This window comes from Electrophorus electricus, chromosome 2 (assembly GCF_041902795.1).
Source record: "Electrophorus electricus isolate QZ-2024a chromosome 2, ASM4190279v1, whole genome shotgun sequence".
Lineage (NCBI taxonomy): Eukaryota > Metazoa > Chordata > Actinopteri > Gymnotiformes > Gymnotidae > Electrophorus > Electrophorus electricus.
In genome coordinates this window covers 32253433-32276833 of record NC_137498.1, presented here as the reverse complement: position 1 = coordinate 32276833, position 23401 = coordinate 32253433, and the positions used below count along the sequence as shown (strand labels likewise).

At 43.6% G+C, this 23401-nt stretch overlaps 1 protein-coding gene across 9 annotated transcripts in view; it reads right to left on the bottom strand.

Annotated features, from left to right (window-relative positions):
* Nucleotides 1–23401, bottom strand: part of ttyh3a (tweety family member 3a) — a 40580-nt gene that overhangs the window by 12639 nt on the left and 4540 nt on the right. Inside the window, exons 2-7 of one of the 9 annotated variants that reach the window (XM_081699190.1) lie at nt 14956–15125; nt 6497–6608; nt 6172–6392; nt 5009–5104; nt 2787–3156; nt 2098–2173 (exon numbers count right to left, since the gene is read on the bottom strand). In XM_081699190.1, the coding sequence (XP_081555316.1) occupies nt 2098–2173; nt 2787–3156; nt 5009–5104; nt 6172–6392; nt 6497–6608; nt 14956–15125 (1045 nt within the window). Of the gene's footprint in view, nt 1–2097; nt 2174–2786; nt 3157–5008; nt 5105–6171; nt 6393–6496; nt 6609–11803; nt 14480–14955; nt 15126–23401 lie in introns of those variants that run through there. The other 8 variants (XM_081699194.1, XM_081699199.1, XM_081699203.1 and 5 more) reach the window with 8 other exon arrangements.

Sequence of the window (23401 nt, the reverse complement as noted above, 5' to 3'; positions counted from 1 at the left end):
GATAACTAAAGTATTTGTAATAGTTAGACTGTAGGATTTTTCATGGTCTCATGAATGTAATAAATCCTGTGTGAGTTGGCATGGAATGACCCACATACACAAGAGCGCGCACATGCATGAGTATGCACATGGACATGCATGTACATGACAGGTCAACCTGAGGCAGATGTGTCAAAATAGCAGAGCTCTGTAGCACACTAACGTAACACGAGGCACTCGAGCGCAGCATTCATCCTCAAAACACAAGGCTCCCAAGGTCAGGATTCATCCTCGAAGCACAAGGCACCAAGGTCAGCATTCATCCTCTCCCTTCTCAATGCAGAGAAGACATGGCACAAAAGCCTCCATGGCGGCTAATTAGTCTGCTAACGAAGGCTGCGAGGGGAGAGCATGCTCACTGACAGGGTGATGGTGTATGTGTTTGTTGGGACAGGTTTATAAAAAGCTTCCCAAGCTCTATTTCCATGCAGAAAGGGCTGTATATTCACACAACCCCCTGTCACCCACCCACCCACACAGCCAGAACACCAACACAGGATGTAATCATGGTTTTCACACACCACGCATCGCTGCAGTGTGTGGATTTGCGTAGACAGTGAGTCAAAAAGGCAGCAATCAGTAATTGAGTCAGAACAGTAGGCTCAGCTTTTGGAAGAGGATGAAAAATCACTCTTTCTTAGCAAAAGACACACACACACACACACACACACACACACACACACACACACACACACACACACACACACAGAGGTGGGTGCACCATTGGTAAGCAGTTCGCTCAGTTCAGATTAAAATGAACTTCACACTCTTCAGTTCAGACACTGCTACAAAACATCAGACATCGTGTTCCCTAGCCTGGAGCATTACAGAGGCGGGGACGGGTGCACAACTGGGTCATGCCATTTACTCTTCTGCACTTCCACGGCAACAGCTAAACTAACATTCACAAGCTTTTGTCATGATTAAATCTCCCAGCATTCCTTCTTTCGGCTCTGCCAGTAATGTCATTTGCACCATTGGCTGAAGCTGGCACTCAGCTTTCTTAAGTTCAAATAATAAAAAAGATAAAGATGTGAAAGAGGACAAAATCAGTAAAAGCAAAATCAGTGGAAGCAGGGCAAGAGATGGGTGAAGGAGGACTATGGTTGGAGCACAGGAAATGCTTATGGCGGGGGAAAGGGCAGGGTCCACTAATCTGCTTGGTCACACTTCCCATCTTACTGGGGTGCTTTCTGCAGGCCACGAGGACGTCTCTGATCAGAAATGGAAGCTGCAGACTAGGGTGTTTGGATTGTGAGGCAGAGATTGAGAGAGAGCACATTGGGGTGAGGTAGGGAAATGGGGGTCAGACTACACAGTCAGAATGACTGATAGCCCCATAGTGGGCCTGTATTCCCATAGTGGGCCCATTCCCCTGCACCCAAGGTCTCATCTCTGTCCTGCATTCTGTCTCTGCTGCCCTACTTCCTCCTGACCATCAGCACAGCACACACACTCATCGCACCAGAGGCAGCAGTGGACACAACCTGCGTGTGCATGGGGTCTCATACACACATACAGAAAAGCACAGATGGATTATCTGATGAATCATGTCAACCTCTGTATTGCTCCACCTTATCATTCCTAACTCACTAGATGCAGTCCATTCCTATGTGATCCACAGAGAGAGGAAGAGCGATTGAGAAAAAAGAGGGAGAGAAAAAAAACAGGCTGGACTAAAACGTGTGACCTCTTTTCCCTCGTGTCATCACTTCATCATTATTCCATCTGCTCAGGCCGCCCAGAGTGGGACGGAGACACACACACACACACACTCCTGTGATTTACTCATGCCACCTGCTACGGCAGTGCAAGCGTGGAAGCGAGGAAGGCCTCCAAGGCGAGGGATAGGAGTGAGGTGAAGATTTCACTCCTCCATGTGGCCATGGAAACAAACAATCAGGCAAGGGAACATTCCATATAGAGAAAAAAAGCCACAGCCTACGACCCCCTCCAAGAAAGAGTAAAGTGACATTCAGCTGACTGCCAGTGACTCACTAAGTGAAAAAGAAAAGTTGTTCCATAGCAGGAAGAGAATGTGTGACAGTAAGAGCTCACCTTTGTCAATAATGGCGTTCTTCTCGGCAACCTCACTGACGTATGTGTCCGGCGACACACAAAAGTCACTGGTGCTCTGTGAAAAAAAGCCACCCTGATGAGCTGAGTATGGCTGAACAACCTGAAAGGAGCTGGAATTTTGTTGAAATGCTACACAGAGCTTCTCCTAAATAAGACTCCTGGGTGTTGGGCTAGTTCTGTTTGGACCTGGAACTTCATGTCAGTGGAGGCGAGAAGTTTGACCATATTCAAATGTAGGCAGTTGGATAATGAATAATATAACGAGCTTCTAACAAGGGTGTAGGAGGAACATTTGCATACAGCAACAGTTCAAATTAGTCATACATAAGTGATAAAGTTTTTCACTCTGTGAAATACTAATGCCATAAACCTAGCATTATTCCCACTACAATGCTATTCCCACCATGAAATACACATTATTAGCATTAGAATGGGCTGTGGCTACTGTGCTTAACAGACAAACATGGAGTTAAAACTTGAACAAGCATGAATGAAAGTGTCATCGTTCAAAAACTCATTTTTTCCTCAATAAAGTGGCAGACACATACTATATGTGACGTATCTGACATATGTGATATGAGAGGCTGAAACACTTCTCTCACACACACACACACACACAGAGCTTGGCATCCCTCTGTACAGGGTTGTGTTGCCATGGAGACACTCACCGAGGAGACAGCCAGTTCCAAACCCAGTGATCCCCAGCTGATAACCAGCGCCAATACACCCAGTAAACAGACCCTGCAGAGAGACAGAAACAGAGAGAGAGAGAGAGAGAGAGAGAGAGAGAGAGACAGTAAACAGACCCTGCAGAGAGACAGAAACAGAGAGAGAGACAGTAAACAGACCCTGCAGAGAGACAGAAACAGAGAGAGAGAGAGAGACAGTAAACAGACCCTGCAGAGAGACAGAAACAGAGAGACAAACAATGTACACAGAGAGGCAAACTGAGATAGTAAATAGACCCTGCAGAGACAGAAAGAGAGAGAGAGAGAGAGAGAGAGAGAGAGAGACAGAAACAGAGCCAGTAAACAGACCCTGCACAGAGAGAACCAGAGAGACAGTAATCAGAACCTGCAGAGAGTCAGAAACAGAAACAGTAATCAGTCAGAAACAGAGAACAGAAACAGAGAGAGAGACAGTAAACAAACCCTGCAGAGAGAGAGAGAAAACAGGCAAATCACACTGTGTGGTGACCCTTAGAACCCAACAACACCAGGCAGTGTTCCATGGGAATCCCCTTATTATATGTGGCTCTCTATCACAACTTCACATGTATGGACTCTCATCTCCATAACCCATTAGAAACACAACTGCCTTTAAAGGTATTGTTCACCTAGGAACCCTTTTCAAGACCATATTTCAAAAGCCAGAGAAGTAACCACAGGTAAGCCTATTAATTCACTAACCTGAACATGTGCTGGTGAACATGTAAATGCTAAGTGGTCTTCACAAACTTCCATTCAGTGCAGTCCACTTCCAAAAGAGATGATTGGGAGAAATCAGCCACTAGAATTCTCACTCCGTAGAAGCAGCAATCTGACATTAACTTACTGTTCTAACAACACCCACAAGCTTCTCTAGAATTGTCACTGCTTAATGTTAAGATGCTCAATGAGTTGAGCTCTGACGGAGGCAGCCAGGGAAGGGCAGGGAACAGCAGGCTAATGACGTCAGTTTGTCTGTATGTCGCCACAGATTAACATGACTACTAGCTGAAAGGACCTGAGAGAGCGAGCATCATTAAACTCACACCCCAGTGTCAGTGTAGAGATAATAACCTGGGTGATGCTATTATTAGAGTCAAGGCTTTGCACGATACAGCAACCTGTCTGGTGTAATATGGCCTTAGGTAGGCAATAATAAATGCACACATCACTTGTATTTGAATGAAGACAGTATTAAAAGGGCAGCAGAAATATAAAACCTGGTATATTTATACCCCTAAAATAATGTAAAATCAGTTACTGACAAACAGACCTGTTGCACTCAAACAGATTCTAGCCAAGTAAGCCCCAAGTGTTTGGCTAGAGTGCAACCCCAGAACTGCATTGCAGGAGCTGTCAGTTGTGAGACTTAGTCCTTCAAGTGAACAGCCAGACAACAGGCTTCTTCTCCTTCACCGCTATAGTAGCAGTTCTACAGGGGAAGTCACGGAGAGATTCGAATTTCCCAGCCTGTACTGAAGAGAGCTGCCAATAACAGGCCTATAACGGAGCAACACTGAGGTCTCATTAGACCACTTTGATGGAGACAAACTGAACACAGCCAGAAGCTGATTGTGAAGCACTCGTGAATGGAATGTTTAAGAAAAACAGCTGCTATCCACACACATGCCACAAAGCAGCAATACTGATGTTTTAGAATAAAATGAAAAATATGGACAGCAAGAGAAAATTCCATGTAACTGCATTCAGTAAAAATAAACCATAGTTGCTTTCTGTGACACTTATTCGAAATGTTGTGTGGGGCAATTTGGTTGTACAGCTAGGAAAATGCTCCTTTCAGTGCAGTTAAGATTCCATGCCATTCCACATAGACACAAGTGTATGACTGTGTGTGGTCTTCTCCCTGCCTGGGAAGGATGCCAGGTTAAATTCTTTATATACCATAAATACTGGGATGTCCTAAATAGTCTGCGCTTGGTGGACCTAAGCGGATGTTCTCTTCAAAATGTGATAGTTTGCTTTTATTCAATTAGCAATACACTCATACTATCAAGCAATCCTAGTGGAATCAAGGCAACAGTAGAGGCAGTGACAGAAGTGACAGAAGCAGCAGGCAGGGGGTCTGCAGTCATCTGGGACTCTACCCCTAAGCAAGCAAAGAAGGCCTAGTTCTCCAGTCTTATGACTCTTCCCACCAGAGAAGGCCACATGACCCCACCTACCCAATGAGAGTTCCTTTGGAGTTGCGGATGAGGCCGAAGAGCACCAGAAGGCAGATGAGCACATCGAAGAGGAGCAGTCCCAAGTAGCCCAGCCACCTGAGAACAGCACAGATCCATTAACACTGAGACACACTCCTTACACCAACATTTATGGTGCGTGTGTGTGTGTGTGCGCGTGCACTCACATGTAGAAGCAACCCTCATAAACCTTATGCCAATATTTATTGTGGCTGTGTGTATATTATGCCTGTGTGTTTACATGTGATCTAACCCCTTTGAACTATGTGAACTAACCCCTACTAATCAGTGAGTGGTAAACTCCCCACTGAGAGTGTTCAGGCTGAGCTGGGGAAGCACAGATAACTGAACTGAGCTGTCCATGTCTGAGCACTTCCTGCTGCTCTGCTGTCCTTGTCGACACTTTTGAAAGTGGACAGATCCACAGCTCCCCAGCCCGTCGCTGTGGTCCCGGCGTAGGCCTAGCCACTCAAGCATGCTTTTGTGCGGAACACATAGCCCTACGGTGAGGGACAGCAGCAAACGTGGAGACAGAGACACAAACAGAGGGGTTCCGACTGAGCTTCCGCAAATTACTTTACGCATCAAGCGTAACAGCTTCTGTTCTCTGCCCTTTTGCCATAAATGGGATCTCGGTCAAATAATGTAAGGCTGGCAATATCACAAATGTGAAATCCTGATATATGATTCTGATTTCGGATTTGACCTCTCCCTGCAGGCAAAAGAAATAAGGGTCTGTAAAGGAAATGGTGAGAAGCAAAAACTGAGAAATGAGAAGTGAAAGCCCTGGGCAGAGTTCCATTCCAAGAGACATGTAAATGGCGACAAGAGGCTGACAGCCACACAATGCAAACAGAATGCTAATTCACATGCTTCCTGAGAGAACACTGTTCATGCTTGATGTGACAGCCAGAATTTCTTTCAGCTATTCCTTTTTTCCATCCTCTCTGTTTATTTACATACTCGCATCTGAGCCTAAAACTTTCAGAAAAGTGCTTTCGGGGATACCATGAACACACGGGCATTCTAATATTGCCTGCACAAATGGAAAACCTACAGCCAGCCACACCACGCATTATATATGCTTTAGACACGACAAACAAAACAAGGCCTTGCCTTGAAGCTTCAGTTTTGCCTAGTCTCACCTGTACCAGTCGTAGAGCTCAATCCTGGCAGCCAGGTCCTCTAGAGAGATACTGGGATTGCTCCAGAAGGGGATCGCCACCATCTGCTTTACCATCTCGTCCAGCTGGCCCTGAAGCTTCTGCACTATGGACACATAGTCTGTGTGCTTTTGGTACTGGCCCTCTAAATGCTTCAGGTTCTCATCTACAGTCTGGTTCAGGGAAGAGGCGCTGTCTGAAACCTACACACAAGCATAGAAGAAACTGTTAAATTTTCAGACCTGAGGCTTACATGACCCAAATGAATATAGCATGAAACAAGGGGGATTTGAATGTTGATCCTCACCAGACTCTGGACCCCAGCCACGGTGCGGTTGGCATGTCGAAGTGAGTAGGTGAGCCGGGTCACTCCATCGCAGGTCTCTCCATTCCCATAGAAACCAACGGCAATGCCAGCACTGTAGTGGGATAAAAAGAGAGTGGACATGAAGAGGTGAAAGAGGAGGAGGAGAAGAAGAAGAAGAAGAAGAATGGAGGCCAAACTGAGTCCCTGGAGAAGCCTGTACCGACAACCAGGCAACCCTGCTGCAGCGGTGACCAGAGTTTTGGTGCGTGACAGCAGACAAACCAGCAAAGATCCTCCATTTGAGAAGCTGAGCTACAAGCTAAATGCAGAGATCTTCCATTGAAGATTCTAAGCTGCCACTGAGTATACTGTTCTTATCTCAGTGTCCTAAGAACAGTATACTGTTCTTAGCTTAGAATGGGCTGATACTAGGACACTGCCATTAGTAGTCTGGTCTGCTTACTGCCATCCTGACAAACCACAGAAGCTCCTGATGAGGGCTTTCCAGATGTTTGGAGGAATGTGGCATTTACATTATCCAACATACATACTTGATTTAGGTGAAAATAATCCAGGTCTATCTTTAATACCTAAGCACAAGCCAAATGACCCACTTAGAAGCCAGAAACCCTTTTTTACTACATGTTTACTACAGAAAAACTGCCAATAAAGGAATTCTTAAAAAGTAAATTAAATATGACAAATATGATGCATATCTCAATGTTTTAGCAATAAACTAGGCAAAAAAAGAAGATGGCCTAGATGAGGGAGAAAATATCCGATAAGTGAATTACACTTCCTGGCTGATTGTCATATTAGCCATTCAAAATTGTTTAAATAAACTAACAAAAAAAAAATGGTACTGTAAAATATGTACGTTACTAATCCACCCAAGATAATATAAAGAAATGGAGACATATGACATATACATGGTATTTATTTAGCTACATCTTCCCATACCAATAGCACATATTCTGGAATGCTCTAGTTAACCATCTTATTTTTTGCAGAAACAAGGTCATCAACATAACCAATCACTTATTTCTGTTAGTTAGTGCCTGTAACTTTAAAACTCATCAATGTCTGTTCCTATATTGCAAAGCATAATGTAATTGCAGTATGCAGGAATATAACAATATAGTGTCAGGGTCCATATCGTGTACCAGTGGGGCAAGCAGGCTGTGTGTGTGTCTGGGGAACACCAGCGACCAGTCCAGGCTGCAGGAGAAGAATCGCCCTCAGCCCTGAAACCAAACACTGATTCTCACACTGCTGGCCTGTTAAAACAGACGTGGCTTTGTGGCCGAGAAAGTGAGAAATTAAATCGATCATCCCTGGGGCTCCTGCTGACTAGATACGGAGAGCAGGCCACCCAGGAAATGCGCTGCCCCACAAACACTCCTTCTCCTTCGCACTCTGTATGTGGCATAGTAAAGACGATCTTATCTACCCATACCCATAGTCAAGGATAAAGAAGAAAAGGCATGTTGTACCAGTTTATTGCCTTTTCGCCAGGTGACACTAGAGTACGCCAGCTTTGTGGGAAGTTGCTTCTTCGCACCATGTCTCCTTCACTTTCTACAGAGTTACCCAGCTCCATTGTGAGACACTGAGCAGGCGCCGCTCCATTACAGAGCTCCAGTGAAAGAACAAAGAGTCACTGAGCTGCAGGGGGTGGGGGTCGTAACAGTGGTTCTCAGCCAGAGGGCTGTGGCTTGAGGAGCACTCCCCGAGACTTCAGCCCTGTGAGCCCTTCAAGCACTACACTGCAGAGCCCTGGCATGTGGGGCATGTGAAGCTGGGTCTTGGTGATTCTGAAGCGGGGTGAATCTGAAGGAAAGATGTTGACTTATGCAGCACAGCCTGCCAGTGGGAGCTTAGAGCAGCCTCAAAGTTAGGCTCTGCGTAGCCATGCATAGTGGAGTGCACTGCGATCAGATATCCCCCTCTTTCTGTGGTATGTAGCCACCACTGCTGGGGCATGCTGGTGCAGGCCTCTGCCGGTCAGGGAGTGGGGACAGAGCCATCACCCTGTTGTCTCCCTGGGGGTGTAGTCAAGTGACCAGGGCAGCGTGGCCTGGCCAGTGTTCCCAGCAATCTGACAAGGCAGTATATCAGAGTTAATCTGCAGGGGCTTTAGTTAAACAAATATACATCCTACTAGTGATGTGAACAGAACTGTTACTAGATGAAATCAGAGCTGAACACACACCACTCTATGATGGTCTGTATCTGCAAAATGCTGCATGGGGAACTACCACTCATTCTCATTCAGCACATATGATGCTGGGTCCTTCTTTACACACTGCTATCTGTTCCTTGCATCAAAACACAATGCATTTGAAGAATGTAACCAAGGGGAGAGAAAGAACTGCTCCAGAAAGAGACAGCATGCATTTCCAGCCTGAAACAATGAACCCCAAAGTGCAGAGTACTTAATCAGTCGATGTTTCATCCAACACAGCCTGACTTCTACAGTCATTGCATTCAAGGATGCAGCTGAAGACCCAGTTAATTACTTTGAAGCTAAAACTGCTGACTCGTGCATGTAGAAAGAACCAAGTCATGCAGAGATGTGCCTTTGATTGTACATTTACCGCATTTAGCAGATGCTCCATCAGAGGGATTTCAACATTTATCACCGTGTCACTTCGTGTGCTCGCTTAGGGATCGAACCCTTGACCCTTGGCACCCTTTGACCTCTTCCACCAGATGAGCAATTTAGGAGCACATGACACTACAAGGACTCCAGGAGCACATGACATGCAAATCCACCACCAGCGGGCAGGAAAACATCAGGCAGGCAGCGCATACCCATGCACATGAGCAGCATGAGTGGGCGTGTGCTTGGGACAGGCTACGCTCTTGGCGGGTGCTCTTCAGGCACCACATGGCCCTGCTAGGCTGGACTAGAGTCTTGCAGATGTGTCCAGCACAGGCTGAGAGCCCATCCCTAAGCACATCCACTGCTGTCTTTCTAGACATGCAGCAAAACACTGCCACCTAGTTCTCCTGATTCTATTTAAAAGTAATGGTGAGTGACGGTTTATTTCTCTGTAGAGGTTATTGCTAGTAAGACATCAGGAACATTGCTAGCCTCATCTCATTAAAAGGACACCTCAGTCCAGAGGGGGTTTAGCAAGGGGGTCCCCAAGCCAGGGGGGGACTGCTGTACACAGTTATTGAATGAGACCACCACTGCCCTCAGAGTCATCGTATTATATTGTGGACATGGCTCATGACTTGTGTATTTGCGTGGACAGCAGTCGCTATACTGGGAGTTCTGCATCACCAGCCGAGTGATGTCATAGGTTCCCTCATTGTAGATTCTGACGAGCATAATTTGTGGTTCAGCTAAGTCTAGCCGTAGACTTCCATAAACTTCAATAATGCAACAGTGCAACTCCCAAATGAGAGTGCATGATTGAGACAGCAAAATAAAAAGCCAAAATCAAACCAGGTTCTTCACACACTCATGAGCATGTGTGGACGACCACAAAACCATAATCAGACACCTTTGATATGAAATGATACAAAGCCTGCAAAATGGTAACGCTACATGTCCCATTTTGCTTCCAAACCAAGTCTGCCCATATCTTATTTATCTAGGCACCATTCCGTCAGCTCCGTTTAGCTTTCTCTTGTAGAGTGTAACACATCTGGAGGCATTCTCTTTAGATTAAATAACGCATAAGCTAAACAAAAGCAGTCAGAAATCAAAGCCATACTTAAAGTCAAAAGCACATTTTTAGAGTGAATATAAAACTCAGGCATGCACTGAGATGGAACAGTCTTGAAAGTGCCCAGAAAGAACTAAACTCCCTGTTTCTATTATCTGGGTTCAAGTGGTTTTATTTAAACAGATATTGCACCATAAATTGTGTTTTAAATTCACAGAACTTGGTTCACAGTGACAGAACTCCATTTTCAAAACATTTATCCCACAACTTCATCACCTTTAAGAGCTGAAACCAGTATAGTCCCCTATTTGTAATATAGGCTAGTACACTACAAAGGTTACAGAATCCATTAGCTACTGTCCTGCTGTACACACTTAATAGGGAATGAGGGAAGATTGTCAAGAGTTCTAAAAATCTGTCTCATTCCTACATTTGTACACTATGATGGAATCCATTCCACGCAGGCAAGATTCCACCACTTATCTGCTTGACATTCCTGCTTCCATGCCTCCTTTGTTCAGCTAAATCAATGATCATATAGATTGAAGTGGTAAACAACCACAATCAAACCAAGCTTCTTGCCAGTCAAGAGCTGTCAAGTGGGTAATTTGGTAACAAAAGAGCCCCTTAATGAGACACCATTAGCAACCTCCATTTTGTTGAATGTGGCATGGTTGTAGATGCAGGTCCATGTTCTATGCTCTCACTCACATCCACTGTGACTTTACAGAAAGCATAACAGAAATATTTGGCCTCAGAAGCAAAGCTCTAAAGAGTACTAAGACTGTACCATGGCATGGGGGTGTGTGAGGGGGGTGGTGGAATTCAAACATTTTATGGAAAGCTTCTTTTGGCCCATCATCCACACTGATTATAGTGCAATCAACTGCAGAGAAAGTCACACTTCAATCCCACTGTTATTTCCTGAACTGTGCCAGCGTTCAGGCATGGGAAGCTATGTGTCCAGTCCACTGGGAAAAGACTGGCTCTCCGGCTGCGTCCGGAGTGTGCTCTCACCTCATTCACTAGCGAAGATGAATAAACAGAGGTTTGCTCTTGGGCTTCTGGGTGGCAGCATGTTTCTCAGAGTACAGAGGCCATGAGTAGGAGGGCATGAGCGTGTGTGTGCACCTCCTGATAAAGATGATAAACTTGGGTCAGAGCTTTGTACCACAGCCAAGACTGTGTGTGTAATATCTTAGCAATCTCTTAACCACACAAGTGAAAACACAGCAGATGCTGATTAAAATATTTACTGTTAAGGATGGATGGGCTGGCCACAAGCCAGAAATAAGCTTCCACTAACCACTGACAGTGGAATGGCTCTTAGCGCATGAGCTGATCTTCATCTCACCTTGACTGGTTGGCACTGCAAGATGTGTGTGTTGCCTGTTAAAAAGATTTATGATCATGACTGAGGTGATGATGACATAGCATTTTTAAAGTCAGTCATGTAGAAATACAGAGCTCATGAGCTTTTTCCTCACAGCTAAATGAACAGTTTGTTCCCCAACTTGTGCTATGAAGGTTTTCAAAAAGAATTGCCCCAAGGCCAGTGGAAAACTAGGCAGAAAAATGTTTTAGTATTTAGTACTTTAGGAGAAACACTCTGACAGCAGGTGCTCACTGCCATTTAAGATGGAGTCCCTTGCTCCCACGAGGACCGCCTTCATCATGGAGTGGGCATTTCCTCTAGTCATGCATCCGGATGCTCCTCAGCAGCGGCTCACAGGAAGAGGGACCCTGTCTGAGAATGTGCATCCCCTCCCACACAGACCAGTCCAACAGACAGACAGACAGACAGACAGACAGACAGACAGACAGACAGAGAGAGAGAGAGAGAGAGAGAGAGAGAGAGCGAGAGAGCAAGCGAGCGAGACACTACTGCTCAGTAACTCTTCAGGACATTATCTTGACACCAAGTGCATGCTCTGCTGTCATAACTCATTTGGCTACTCAGATAGCAATGTGCCATCATTCAAAAGGGAGTCAAGTGGCACTATTATTTTTCCCACAGCCACAAAACAATGTCCGGGAGGACACAAGTACTGTAGCAACCAAATGCAAACCCATATCCTCTCTGCTGGCAGGGAACAAATTCTCGACTGCTTGTACTGTGCGACATTTTTCAGGCTAAGATGTCCCATTTTGTGAAGAGGTTTTGACTCGCACATAGACTTGTCTCACAATGGCTTATGGTGACTGCAAGTTACTCTCTGTAATCTAACGGGTGATCTTAAACAGCAGCAACTAAACAGGCAAGTAATGCATTAGTTTCTCATCAGGGCAGGGATACATGAGTTCTGCTGGTGAAGTGGCCAGACAAGGAGAGAAAAGTCCACGCTAGTCCTGCTCCCCTACAGAGCACGATAAGCAACAGGCCCGGTCTGGTAAACAACTGGTCATTCCCAGCCTGATTCTGCTGCCTCTAATTATGCAAAGCTTAGGGTGCTCTCTGATTGGACCAGCTCAAAGGCCTGACTGGTGAATGGCTGCACTCACTCTGACGGATAAGGACAAATGAGGAAGGAAGATTGAAAAAGGAACAGGGGAGCAGGGCATTTGGGCTGTGAATTTTGAGTAGGTCTACCTGAATTGGGTGAACCAAAGTTGTAATTAAAGTTGTAAATTGAATGCAGCTGCATGCAGAGCCACATCTTGAGAGGCATGCATGAATGTCCTTGTACATCACCATGGGGTTTAACATCAGTAACATTTTTTTAAATGACAGGCAACAGTATATTGACAGGCAATGGCATATTTCAAACCATGCTCTGCACTTTCAACCATCTGCTTCACAATAAAACACCACATGGTCAGCAGCCTGTGTCCTCTACATTTTATCCTTGGATATACAAACCCATGACTTCATTAAAAGTTTTCCATACAGCCCACTGTGCGAATGAACTCGCCATTGCTGATACAATGGTATGAGCAAGAGCAGAAATGTTGTCATGGCAATGGGACCTCATTTGTGGCAGGATGTCTGGCTGGATAATAGCCGAGGCCCAAGTTTCCCATCCATTCACCACTGTCGCCCTGCTCCATTGGACTGCCGCACCAACAAAAGGGCCGCATTAAGAATTCCACAGATCACATTGGGGAATCTGCTCCCTGGATCGCCTTTCTGCTATAAGAGCTTGCAGAAACCTGGGAGGGAGGGTTGGGGTTCAGCTGCACAAAGTTTCAGCCTGGCAGGATGAATCAAACTTGTATGAGCTCGTAAGAAAACAGCTATACAATTGCAGGGGTTTGAGCAAACAACTTAACTTGTATAATAATATAAATTGTATAATAATAATCAAACAAATAAATAAACACACACACCCCTTGAATTTGCTGCAGTAGCTTAACAAGCCAACAGCTATGATTCCCAGCACAGAACATGTTATTACAATAAATGAAACCATCTGGCAGTGAAATCATAATCATGTTACAGAAATGTCAAAACAATTTCAGTTTAGAATAATTGCTATTGTTCCTTTTCCAAGACATCTCAGCATATAACCCCTGGCAACAGCCCAACAAGACTGAATGACTTTACAGACATCGTCAAATGCACTCCAAATAGATTGTCCAGCATAATCAATTCTATACTGCCAATAAATGTGATTAAGATGTAATATGATGTTGAGATTCTTAGCAAATAAGTAAGATGGAAAAGATGCTTTTTTTAAAATCGCAAAAACACAGTACTGCATCCTATGCCAAGTGATGGACAGATACATTTGATTATTCACATGTATGTGACAATTCATGACATTACTACACAAGATACTTGCCCCATTACCAGCCAGAGCAGCTTAAACCAAGACCACAGTTGTGTTTGGGAGGAGATAAACCCACCTCACACACAGCCGAGGTGCTGGCAGTAGGTAAACCCTCCTCAGATACACCCAAGGCCCTGGGAGGAGATAAAACCACCTCACCTGCTCTGAATACAAGGGATTTGTTCTAAAAATACTCCATTTGCATGCTGCCACAGGAGTCAAAATAAGCTACACGTCAGTGATCAGAAATTAAACACCCATGATGCACTGCCCAAGTGAACTGAAGAGGCTTTGTCATGAGAAGGGGGGGCATAAGAAATAAGCGAAGAAACAAAACAAGTTGCTCTTTTCTTTAAACCAATGCAATAAACACAACATCAACTGGAAGAAGATGGAAATCAACTTAGGTTGGGATGAAAATCTATTATCACAAGTTTAACGTGCCATGAATTCAATATCAGGTGTTCTAAACTGCTTATACACATCATATACTGCAAGGATTTGCAAGAACAATTTAATCATCATGCTTGATATTCATATCAGCTTATACTATAGAAACATAAGACAGTCATAAAACCCACAAAGCCTTCCCTTGGCTGTGATGAGCATGGCCACAATTCAAATGTCAGAGGGGCAAGGACTAAAATCTGCAGTCTTACTGCAGTCTTAAGAGTAATATAAAGCTTAGAAATCTGCTCTGGACATGGGCCGTTAACCTACAAATGTTAATTGCAGCCAGGATGTCAACAGGCATGGTAAAGGAGAAAACGACTGTGGATATTGTGCATGTTAAAAAGCCATGTGTAACATATATGAGCTAAGGGACCACATTGACTTCCAGCAGCTCACTCAGCCGCCACGCTAAAGAATCTAACCAGTATGAATAAAACCTGGTGCTGGCCCTTTGTGAAAGCTAGCCAGTAAGAATTATAATGATCGTTTAGTACTGTCAAAACTGACATGAGGCCGCAGCAAGCTGTGGGGAGCCGTATTGGCGGCGAGCACTCACCTGCACACGAGGGTGGCGATGATGACACACCAGGCAGTGCAGCAGCAGTCGGCGTTGGGCTGCTCCTCGCTCTTCTTGCGGTGGCAGCAGAGCCAGAAGGAGTAGAAGAGGAGGAAGAGGAGGTCCAGAGCCAGACAGGCCACAGCCACAGCTCCCAGGAGTAGGATGGACTGCAGGATGGAAAGGAGGGGAAGAGGGGGAGGGGATCAGTATGCCAACACTATAAACATTACAGCAGCATGCGTATGGGTTAAAGACTGTGGTCGCTGCCATGCTTCTGGAGATCTTACTACAGTGATTATCCCCAACCTTCATCTAACACACATGATGCTGCTAAAAATGGATCTCCCATAAGAAGGCGAAACGGTAAAAGAGTGCTTCTACAAAGTTCTGCATAACTGGTGAAAGAACAATTAATGTCCCTATAGGGATGGGATTGTAGGTTTTTCTGGGCTTTCCAAGTTACCATAGAAACCATGCTATTATGCATTCCTTAGAATTATACAAGAGGAGTTTTAATAATTTTTTTTTCACAGCAGGCCTTTGGCAAGCACTATGTAACAATGGTGATAATAGTCAATTTAAAAGTCTCAACAGGGCCAACATTCTATTGGACAAAGGGAAGACTACATATAAATAATGGTCCCAGGGTGCCTTCACAAGCAGGCACTACACAACACTGCATTCTGCCTGTCCACTACAAAGTTTTTTTATGACCTGTCCAAACAATGCAAGTACTAGAGGTACCAATCAGTGGTACCAATCAGAATAATGTATTAGTATGAAGGTTTAACATTAATTCAACTAAAGCTTTCACATTAGCCTCTCCTGCAGTGCTGGTTCTGTTTGCAATGAGGTCAAGGCACCCGCCATGAATACTCTTAAACAACAGGCTTGCTGGGCCAATCACTTAAAGACCATCTAACCACAAATTCCTCAAGGATGGTCATCATTCATGATGAAGCCAACCATCACTCCCCTGGATGGGGTGTAGCCATGGCCCTGGCATAATTTCAGATCATCTCTGAGCACCCAGTGAACTCATGCGTCCATGTGAGCAAAGCAAGTCTCCCACATCTATAGACTTCTTATCGCTGTCCATCAAGCGCATTGTGTGGGGTCAGCACGAAGGGCCACCATGTCTCCTTGAAGGAGCCGGCTGGAGGAAGGCAGGCTGGAAAAGTGGATGGGCAGGAAGCCTTTCAGGTTCAGCTCATTCCAGCTGACAGCAAAATGAAGTCTTTTCTCCTGCTCAGTTGTACTACTGATATTTTAAGACAATAAAACCAAGATTAAGCAGATACTGTATAAAGCAATCCACTGAAGGAGTTAATAACTCCATGCTGCATTATTACTAATTCACCTATAAGCAGCATTAGGTCAAAAAAGAGCTAACCCAGTGAGGCTTTTTTTTGGAGCTTGGGTGTTATAGAAAACCTTTATACTCCATAATGAGTGAGCATTCTACCACCACTAGTCATAGTAATTATGAACAAATCCCTATAATACTCCATGCAGATAACTGCTGTCAGCCCATATAATTTAGTTTCCACTGCTTTATCTGTCTAATAATTAGGATAACCTTGTCTCTCATTCCTAATCACCATTTGTTTCTAAAGCCTGGTACATACCACAGGATTTTGAAAATCCAACAGATTTGAAAATCTGAGTATCTCTCACACTTGAAGTCAGGTCTCCATAGATATTCACGTCGTTGCTAAGCACACACTACAGGATTTTAAAAATAGGACACACTACAGGATTTTAAAATTATCACACTTAACAGTCTCCTGTCTCCTGGCACACACATGAAAAAAATCTCACACATCCCAAATCTCATGTGAATAATTTTAAATCTTACACATGCATGGAAAACATGGATGTGGAAACAGTGCACCTGACTGCCCTTGTCAGAGAAGTGCTGAAAGAAATCCAAGCAAGAACTATGGATGGAGGTTTGTCTGGGAAAATGCAGACATGACTCTTTATACCTTTGCACCAAGAACTGCAAGTACAAAGGTCTACTTTCTTCGACATCATCTCACACTAGAGGAGTTGCTCATTATTTTATAACATGTCCGTTATAACATGTTTGAAAATACTGGAGTGACTCAGGTCATCTTGGGAGCTCGATCACAATACATGGGATTGACTCGTTGCTGCTCTCACTATCAGATTATCCATGCGAGACAGATAATATGATTCACCTCCCAACCTGGAAATAGTTTAAGATTGGAAAATTTTGTCAAAATGGCAAAACTAGGGTGACAATTGGACTAAGGATGAGCGAAACAAAAGGAAAGGATTAGGCAGGTTTAAGTCATCCTTTCATAATTTATTTAACCCTTTTTTTTCTTTTCATTTTGTTATTGCCCAGGAACAGTGGGTTCAGTGGTTCCCTCTTTGAGTGCTGGTTCTTCTCAAGGCTTCTTCCTCATACTCTCAGCAAGTTTTTCCTTGCATCTGCTGCCTTTGTCTTCTGCACTGGGGTGGGCTTGGACCTGGACATCTGTAAAGCGGTTTTGCAACAACGCTTGGTGTGTGTGTGTGTGTGTGTGTGTGTGTGTCTCTGACTCCCTCAACTCTCTTCCGCACAGACATGGTCAACAGACCGCAAATAGAAGCTGATGGTGAAACAGAATGTTTGTTTAGCATGTTTCTATTGTAGGGGCAAACAGATACTAAGGACGTGTCAGGCCGTTCTGCGCTGTGGTAGACTGAGATCGGCTACATTTTCTTTTTCCACAAGCAGGAGCAGGGAGTATTTGAGGCAGTGATGGAGTCTCGTCACAAAATAACTCAAGTAGCTGTGTGTGTGTCTGGTGCAATGGATAATTTGGAGTACATGACATTCAAATGTCAAACTTTGGTTATGAAAGAGAAAGCAACAAGAGGTTGCAAGCTCCATTTGTATAGAACCAATCTGAAAATCCCTACATCATTAAGCAATCTCACCTGAACGGTTCTGCAGTTCTGAGAACATTTTATAAGCGTTTCATGCCAAACTGTGTTTGTTCATGGGAAACTGTGATTGTTTACTGACCATACTCTACAGTGGAAAAGAGGCATTTCTTTGTACTTGTCCAGTTGTAGGAGAGCACTCTGACTTCTCGCTAACAGAAGTTCTTTCCATTTCTACACCATATAACAGATGGCATGGTAATTATTTCCAAAAAGAAATACATTCCCGTACCCCTAAGAGAATGCTAAACGTGGCCTAAATTTATGCCTTGGCTGTCTGCCGCACTGGACAAAGTATACCGTTTTGGCAGAAGAAAAAAAAATTAATTTTCATGATCACCAGAAGTTTGTCTTTCTGTGCCAACCAGTTTATTTTCCACAATATTTTCTGTTTTATTACAGATAACAAAACACTTCAATTTTATCCTGTAGAAAACTCTTACACTTGGAGTTTCTGTAATATCAACAATACCATTTTTAATCCATAGTTGAAAGCCAGTGTTGCTCACAAACCACTGTGCACACTGCATAAATAGCAGCTCTGGCAAATCAGATGGGTTGTCTCTTCCAGTATGCTCCAGAGGTCATGCTTCCTGCTGTGACAGTCCCCGATCACTAATGATCTGTCGTTGTTCCCGCTGACTGTCCCCAGTGGACCCTTTGTATGAGCAATGAGGCTCCTGCAATTGGAAACCTGCAAACTCTCCCTTAGCCTTGCATGTCCACTCATATTTGTTATACTGATTAAATCAAAGTGGACCCCAACAGATTCATAATCTACCTGCTATATGCTGATTTACATGTCTCAACAGACCTTTTAAGTCCTTCTGAAGAACTGCTAATTACTATTAGCTGAAAGACATCAGGATACTGAACCACATGGTCATGGTCACATGCCAGTTAGACAGGTATCACTCAAGGCTTCTGCTAATCTGCCATTATTTATTTAATCTAGATTAACATTATCCTTCTATGCATCTCGTCATTGACACCATGGCTCTTACACAAACAATACAAAACATTTGCATAGAAACCACTAATATCCTGATTTACTACCTTTAAAATCACTACTGTGGTTGACAATTGATTCGGTTCAAACATATTTGCCCAGACATCATAACTAAAACATATTTGATTTGAAATCTGGTTCTGACTAGATATGAATAGGTTCCTCTTTTAGGTTCATCTTAGTTCTTCTTAAGGTTAGTTCCATATTACATTTCAGGCATTTTACCATGTCACTGTTATGACTGGGTGACTCAATAAGTCCATAGCCCAGACCTTTGCACTGAGGCTCTTTGGTAACACTGTGTGTAGGGGTTCAAAAAACTGAAGTGCATTTCAGATGAAGCTCAAGCTAGATCTGAAACATAAAAAAATAAAAAGAAATGGTCCACTTAAGTTGTTTACTTCAATCCAACACATACCCGTTTCATCTTCATGAGGAAAGCAGTTAAAATACCTACTAAATAAAAGACCACTATTAAGGCTACATTAGGCTATATCTAAGAAGAGGCAGCATAAGGCTGATGGGTAGGGTTTATAAGAGGGGATGGCAGCTGTACAACTTCATTTGGTCTTGATCTTGGAGAAGTGCCAGGAGGCACTAGGTTATGATTAATCAGTATTAAATTACCCTCGTTTTCAAAGACCAACAGTGCCTGTGAGAACTGCATTGCTGGCATCCACTGATTTTGCATCAGTAGGACAATATTAATAGAATCAATTTGCTTCAGACAAGTTAGTCTTTCAGCAACGATGGGAATGAAATTGGTGTGGCATTGTATGGAACTTGTAGCATAGGCAATGCAGCAACAAGTAAACTGATCCCTGAAAGTGTATGGGAGACTAAGAGGTAAGTGTGCTGTCTATATAAAATGAATGAGAGGTTTTGACTTGGCATCCAGACTAATATTCCATGCAGATACCATACAAGACGTCATATGGTGAGTGTAGCGCTTAATCAAAAGGATGCCATGAACGGGAAAAGAAACCACCTGCTGTAAGCTTAGGCAGACTTTGTGTCTGTGAGTGGCAAACAACAGAAATGTCTGTGAGTAATGCTTTTGGCACAGTCAGCTCCTGCTTGTGGAGGAGGCTCAAACACGAACAGCACATCAGTCACTTGATCTATATAGGTCACAATGCTCAGGATTTTTCATTTAATTTCTGTAGGCAGCAGAGTCCACCGCATTCAGCCAGATTTCAATCCAGCCACCTTTTTCCTTCTTGGAGACAGGAAGAGATCCAGACCCCACTCCTCCAAACAGACTCTAACCTCCAGCAGATTATCTTAATGGTCCTTCTCCTGCTGCATAAGGAATGAACCCCGTCTCAGAGCAGCTCCTCTTAAACAATCCCACCCACATAGGGATAACTTCACTGATTTCAAATCAAATGTCTTCAGCCTCTTTTCTACCAGGGCAAATATTTCACACTTATTAGTGAGCCATTACTAGTCACACAATGGAAAACGGAGCTGATAAACTTTTTCCATGTGCGGAATGCCACTGTGTTTATTAAGCTAAGCAGGAAGCCATTTGGTACGCTGAGGTAGGGAATGCGATGACGGTAGCATATTCAGTCTGGTTGTTTTTGAAATGTCTTGGTTCCCCACAGACATCCTCTACCAAAAAAGTGGGAAGATGACTCAGGGCAACACACTCTTCCTCCAGTCTAATGCTACGACTCAGCACATCAAATATAAAAATCCGACACAGCAACTTTACTGCTGAGAGTCCATGAAATTAAAAGAAATAAAATGACAAGCCTAGCCTCTTCAAAAAACTTTCATGTTCAAGTTTTGTTCAGGTTCCATATATCTTGATGTGCTATAGGCGTTCATTGAGAAATGTTGAACAAATATCATTCAGTATGCATGCGTGACAGGATCTCAATCTCTTTCAGCAAATCCTGACCGCATATTCTAGGCTGACCATTAGGCTGTACACTACATAGACACTAAACGTGTTAAACTGTGGGTTACCACTGTTCATAAGCATTTTACATTTTTAAACCATTTGTTTGTGTCCACAAACATTCTTGATGGCAGAAGAAAGGAACAAAAGCTTTTGATTGCCACTCAGACAATATCTGTAGGCGAAATTTTACAACTCATTGTCCATATTCAAAGAGCCCAGCTATGTCTATGGCTGGTCTTCACTCCAGTTTGTTCCAGACTAATTTTCCAGAACTATACTGTGAACATATTACAATTATTGTAATAAGTCTTGCAAAATAACAAAAACACACTGTTGAGGACCTTAATGTCTCACGGTTAAAGACTGAACAGCAATATTTTGACCGAAAATACTTACATTTATATTTTCAGCATTTGGCAGGTGCTCTTATCCAAAGGAATGTCATAATGCTTTAAAATATCCATAGAATACCCATTTGTAACATCTAAGATTTGTTGGGATGCTTACATCACATTCATTAGAAGGCCCATATTCCAGGCTGGTCCCATTTTTCTAAACCTCTGTGGACATTTTACCTCGTCCTGACATTGCTCTTAAAATTTCTTATCACTATGTTGGCACACTGTTAAACTTTGTGGGTGTGAGAATGAAAGCAGTGTTTTCTGATTTTTTTTTCTGTGAGAACCCACACAGTTTCCACTTTGTCATGGGGGGGGAAAAAAAAGAAGAAAAAAAAAGCATTGCTCCTCTCATTTGGAGCTGTTGCCAAGTTCATAAAGAAGATCCAAGGCTAGGGCAGATATTTGGAAAAATGACAATCTTGGGAAGGACATTCTCAGACCTCATCAGCTTTTGAACTACATGTCAGTATAGGCTACTTATACAAATATTCACAAGCAAGCGAGGAGAATGACACGCAATTTCAAAAGTAACTCAGACTGTTTGGACTTTACTATAACCAATGAAAATGGACACCTTAAGAAACCATTACAGAACATATGGTTACACCATTAGAAAATGCTACTGCATCTCCAGCCTGTGCCATTAATAGATCCTTTACAAATTCTACGCCAGGAGGGTCATGTGATTAATTTATTTGCAGCATTCTGCTGAGAGAAACAGCGTGTGTTTCCTGCCTGGCCCACTCACAGGACCGCCTCGTCAGGCCGCAGCACGCCAGGCCAACAAACTGACAAAATAGATTAGCACTATACCAGCTCTCTCTTCCTACTCTTCAAATGGCACTTCTGAGAACAATGCCCCAGAAGGCCTAAATTATCACACTCAGCCGTGGGAATGAAACACAGGGCTGTTTTGCTCCCTCATCAGGTGAATCAGCATGGGCAAAGTTGGAACATTCACCATGCTACCCCCTCCTCTTCTCCACAGTCGTAATTAGAGCACATGCTCTCCCACTCCCACCGCACCCCCCGCCGACAAAGGAGATAGTGTTAAAGTGGGGAAAAGTGTTTGTTTTTTTTGTCTCGGACATCTTAAAGATGTAAGAAAGACTTGTGTAAAGAGGCTGTTTTCACTAAGAAGGGATAAAGAGGCTACAGAAACAGGCAGAGTTATTAGACAGATATGGAGTGGGGTTACTGGGGATATGGAGTAGTGCAATGCTAATTGTGGAAGGGAAATCATCCTTCAGCCCTACCATTGGTTAAAATTGACTCCACCAGACATTATTTTACAAACTCACCACATTCAGTGTCTGAATGTCCATTCCCAACTTAACAAAACATAACTATAAAGGATGACCATATTGGGCATTAAATCAAAAATACAGAAACAAAAGTTAAACACAATTTACACGCCGTATGCACACAACCTTCCCTGGAGTAGCTTCACGTCTTCTTGTCCTCTTTACTGCTGTTTAGAATGTCAAATTGATGAAACAGGAACTCCTCAGTCATATCCCTTTACCCATGACATTAAAAGTATCAAAAATCGATAGGCCTGCTTATTTTCAGAGTATTTTAAGACACTAAAAATTTCTGTATTGTGACAACAACGTTCAACCATCGATAATGGTGATAACTGAAGCAAAACTTTGTCCATCTCTGCTTTGGTGTTTCAGACATAGTGCAGTGACAGAGCGAGGCCTTTAGAGTCCACAAACAGTAGTTTGACCATTGGATTTACAAAAGCCAAGAAGGTAGCTCAGAAATGTCCTAAGAACTGCCGCTCAGGCCAACGAGTGGCAGCCTCTCAAGGGTCTTGCCTGCTTGTTCTTACCCACAAACCCTGGGCCTCAGGCATCACACCACTTATCGGTCTGCTCAGACGGCCTTAGCCACGGCTGCTTTGTGAGCTGTCTAATCTGAAACCTATGGCCCCTGTCTTGGCAAAATGACAAAGTCAACCTCAATCAGTATAAATCCTCAGCATATTTTGACAGGAAAAATAAACTGACAGCAGAGCCTCATTTATCATGCCGCCTAACTAACATCATAAAGCAGCCAGTTAAGATACAGTACACCAAAGTACAGCAAAATATCTTTCAAAAGACACTGCAGTGTGCCTGACTGTTTCAGAGCAAGGTATTTTCATGCCAGTATCCA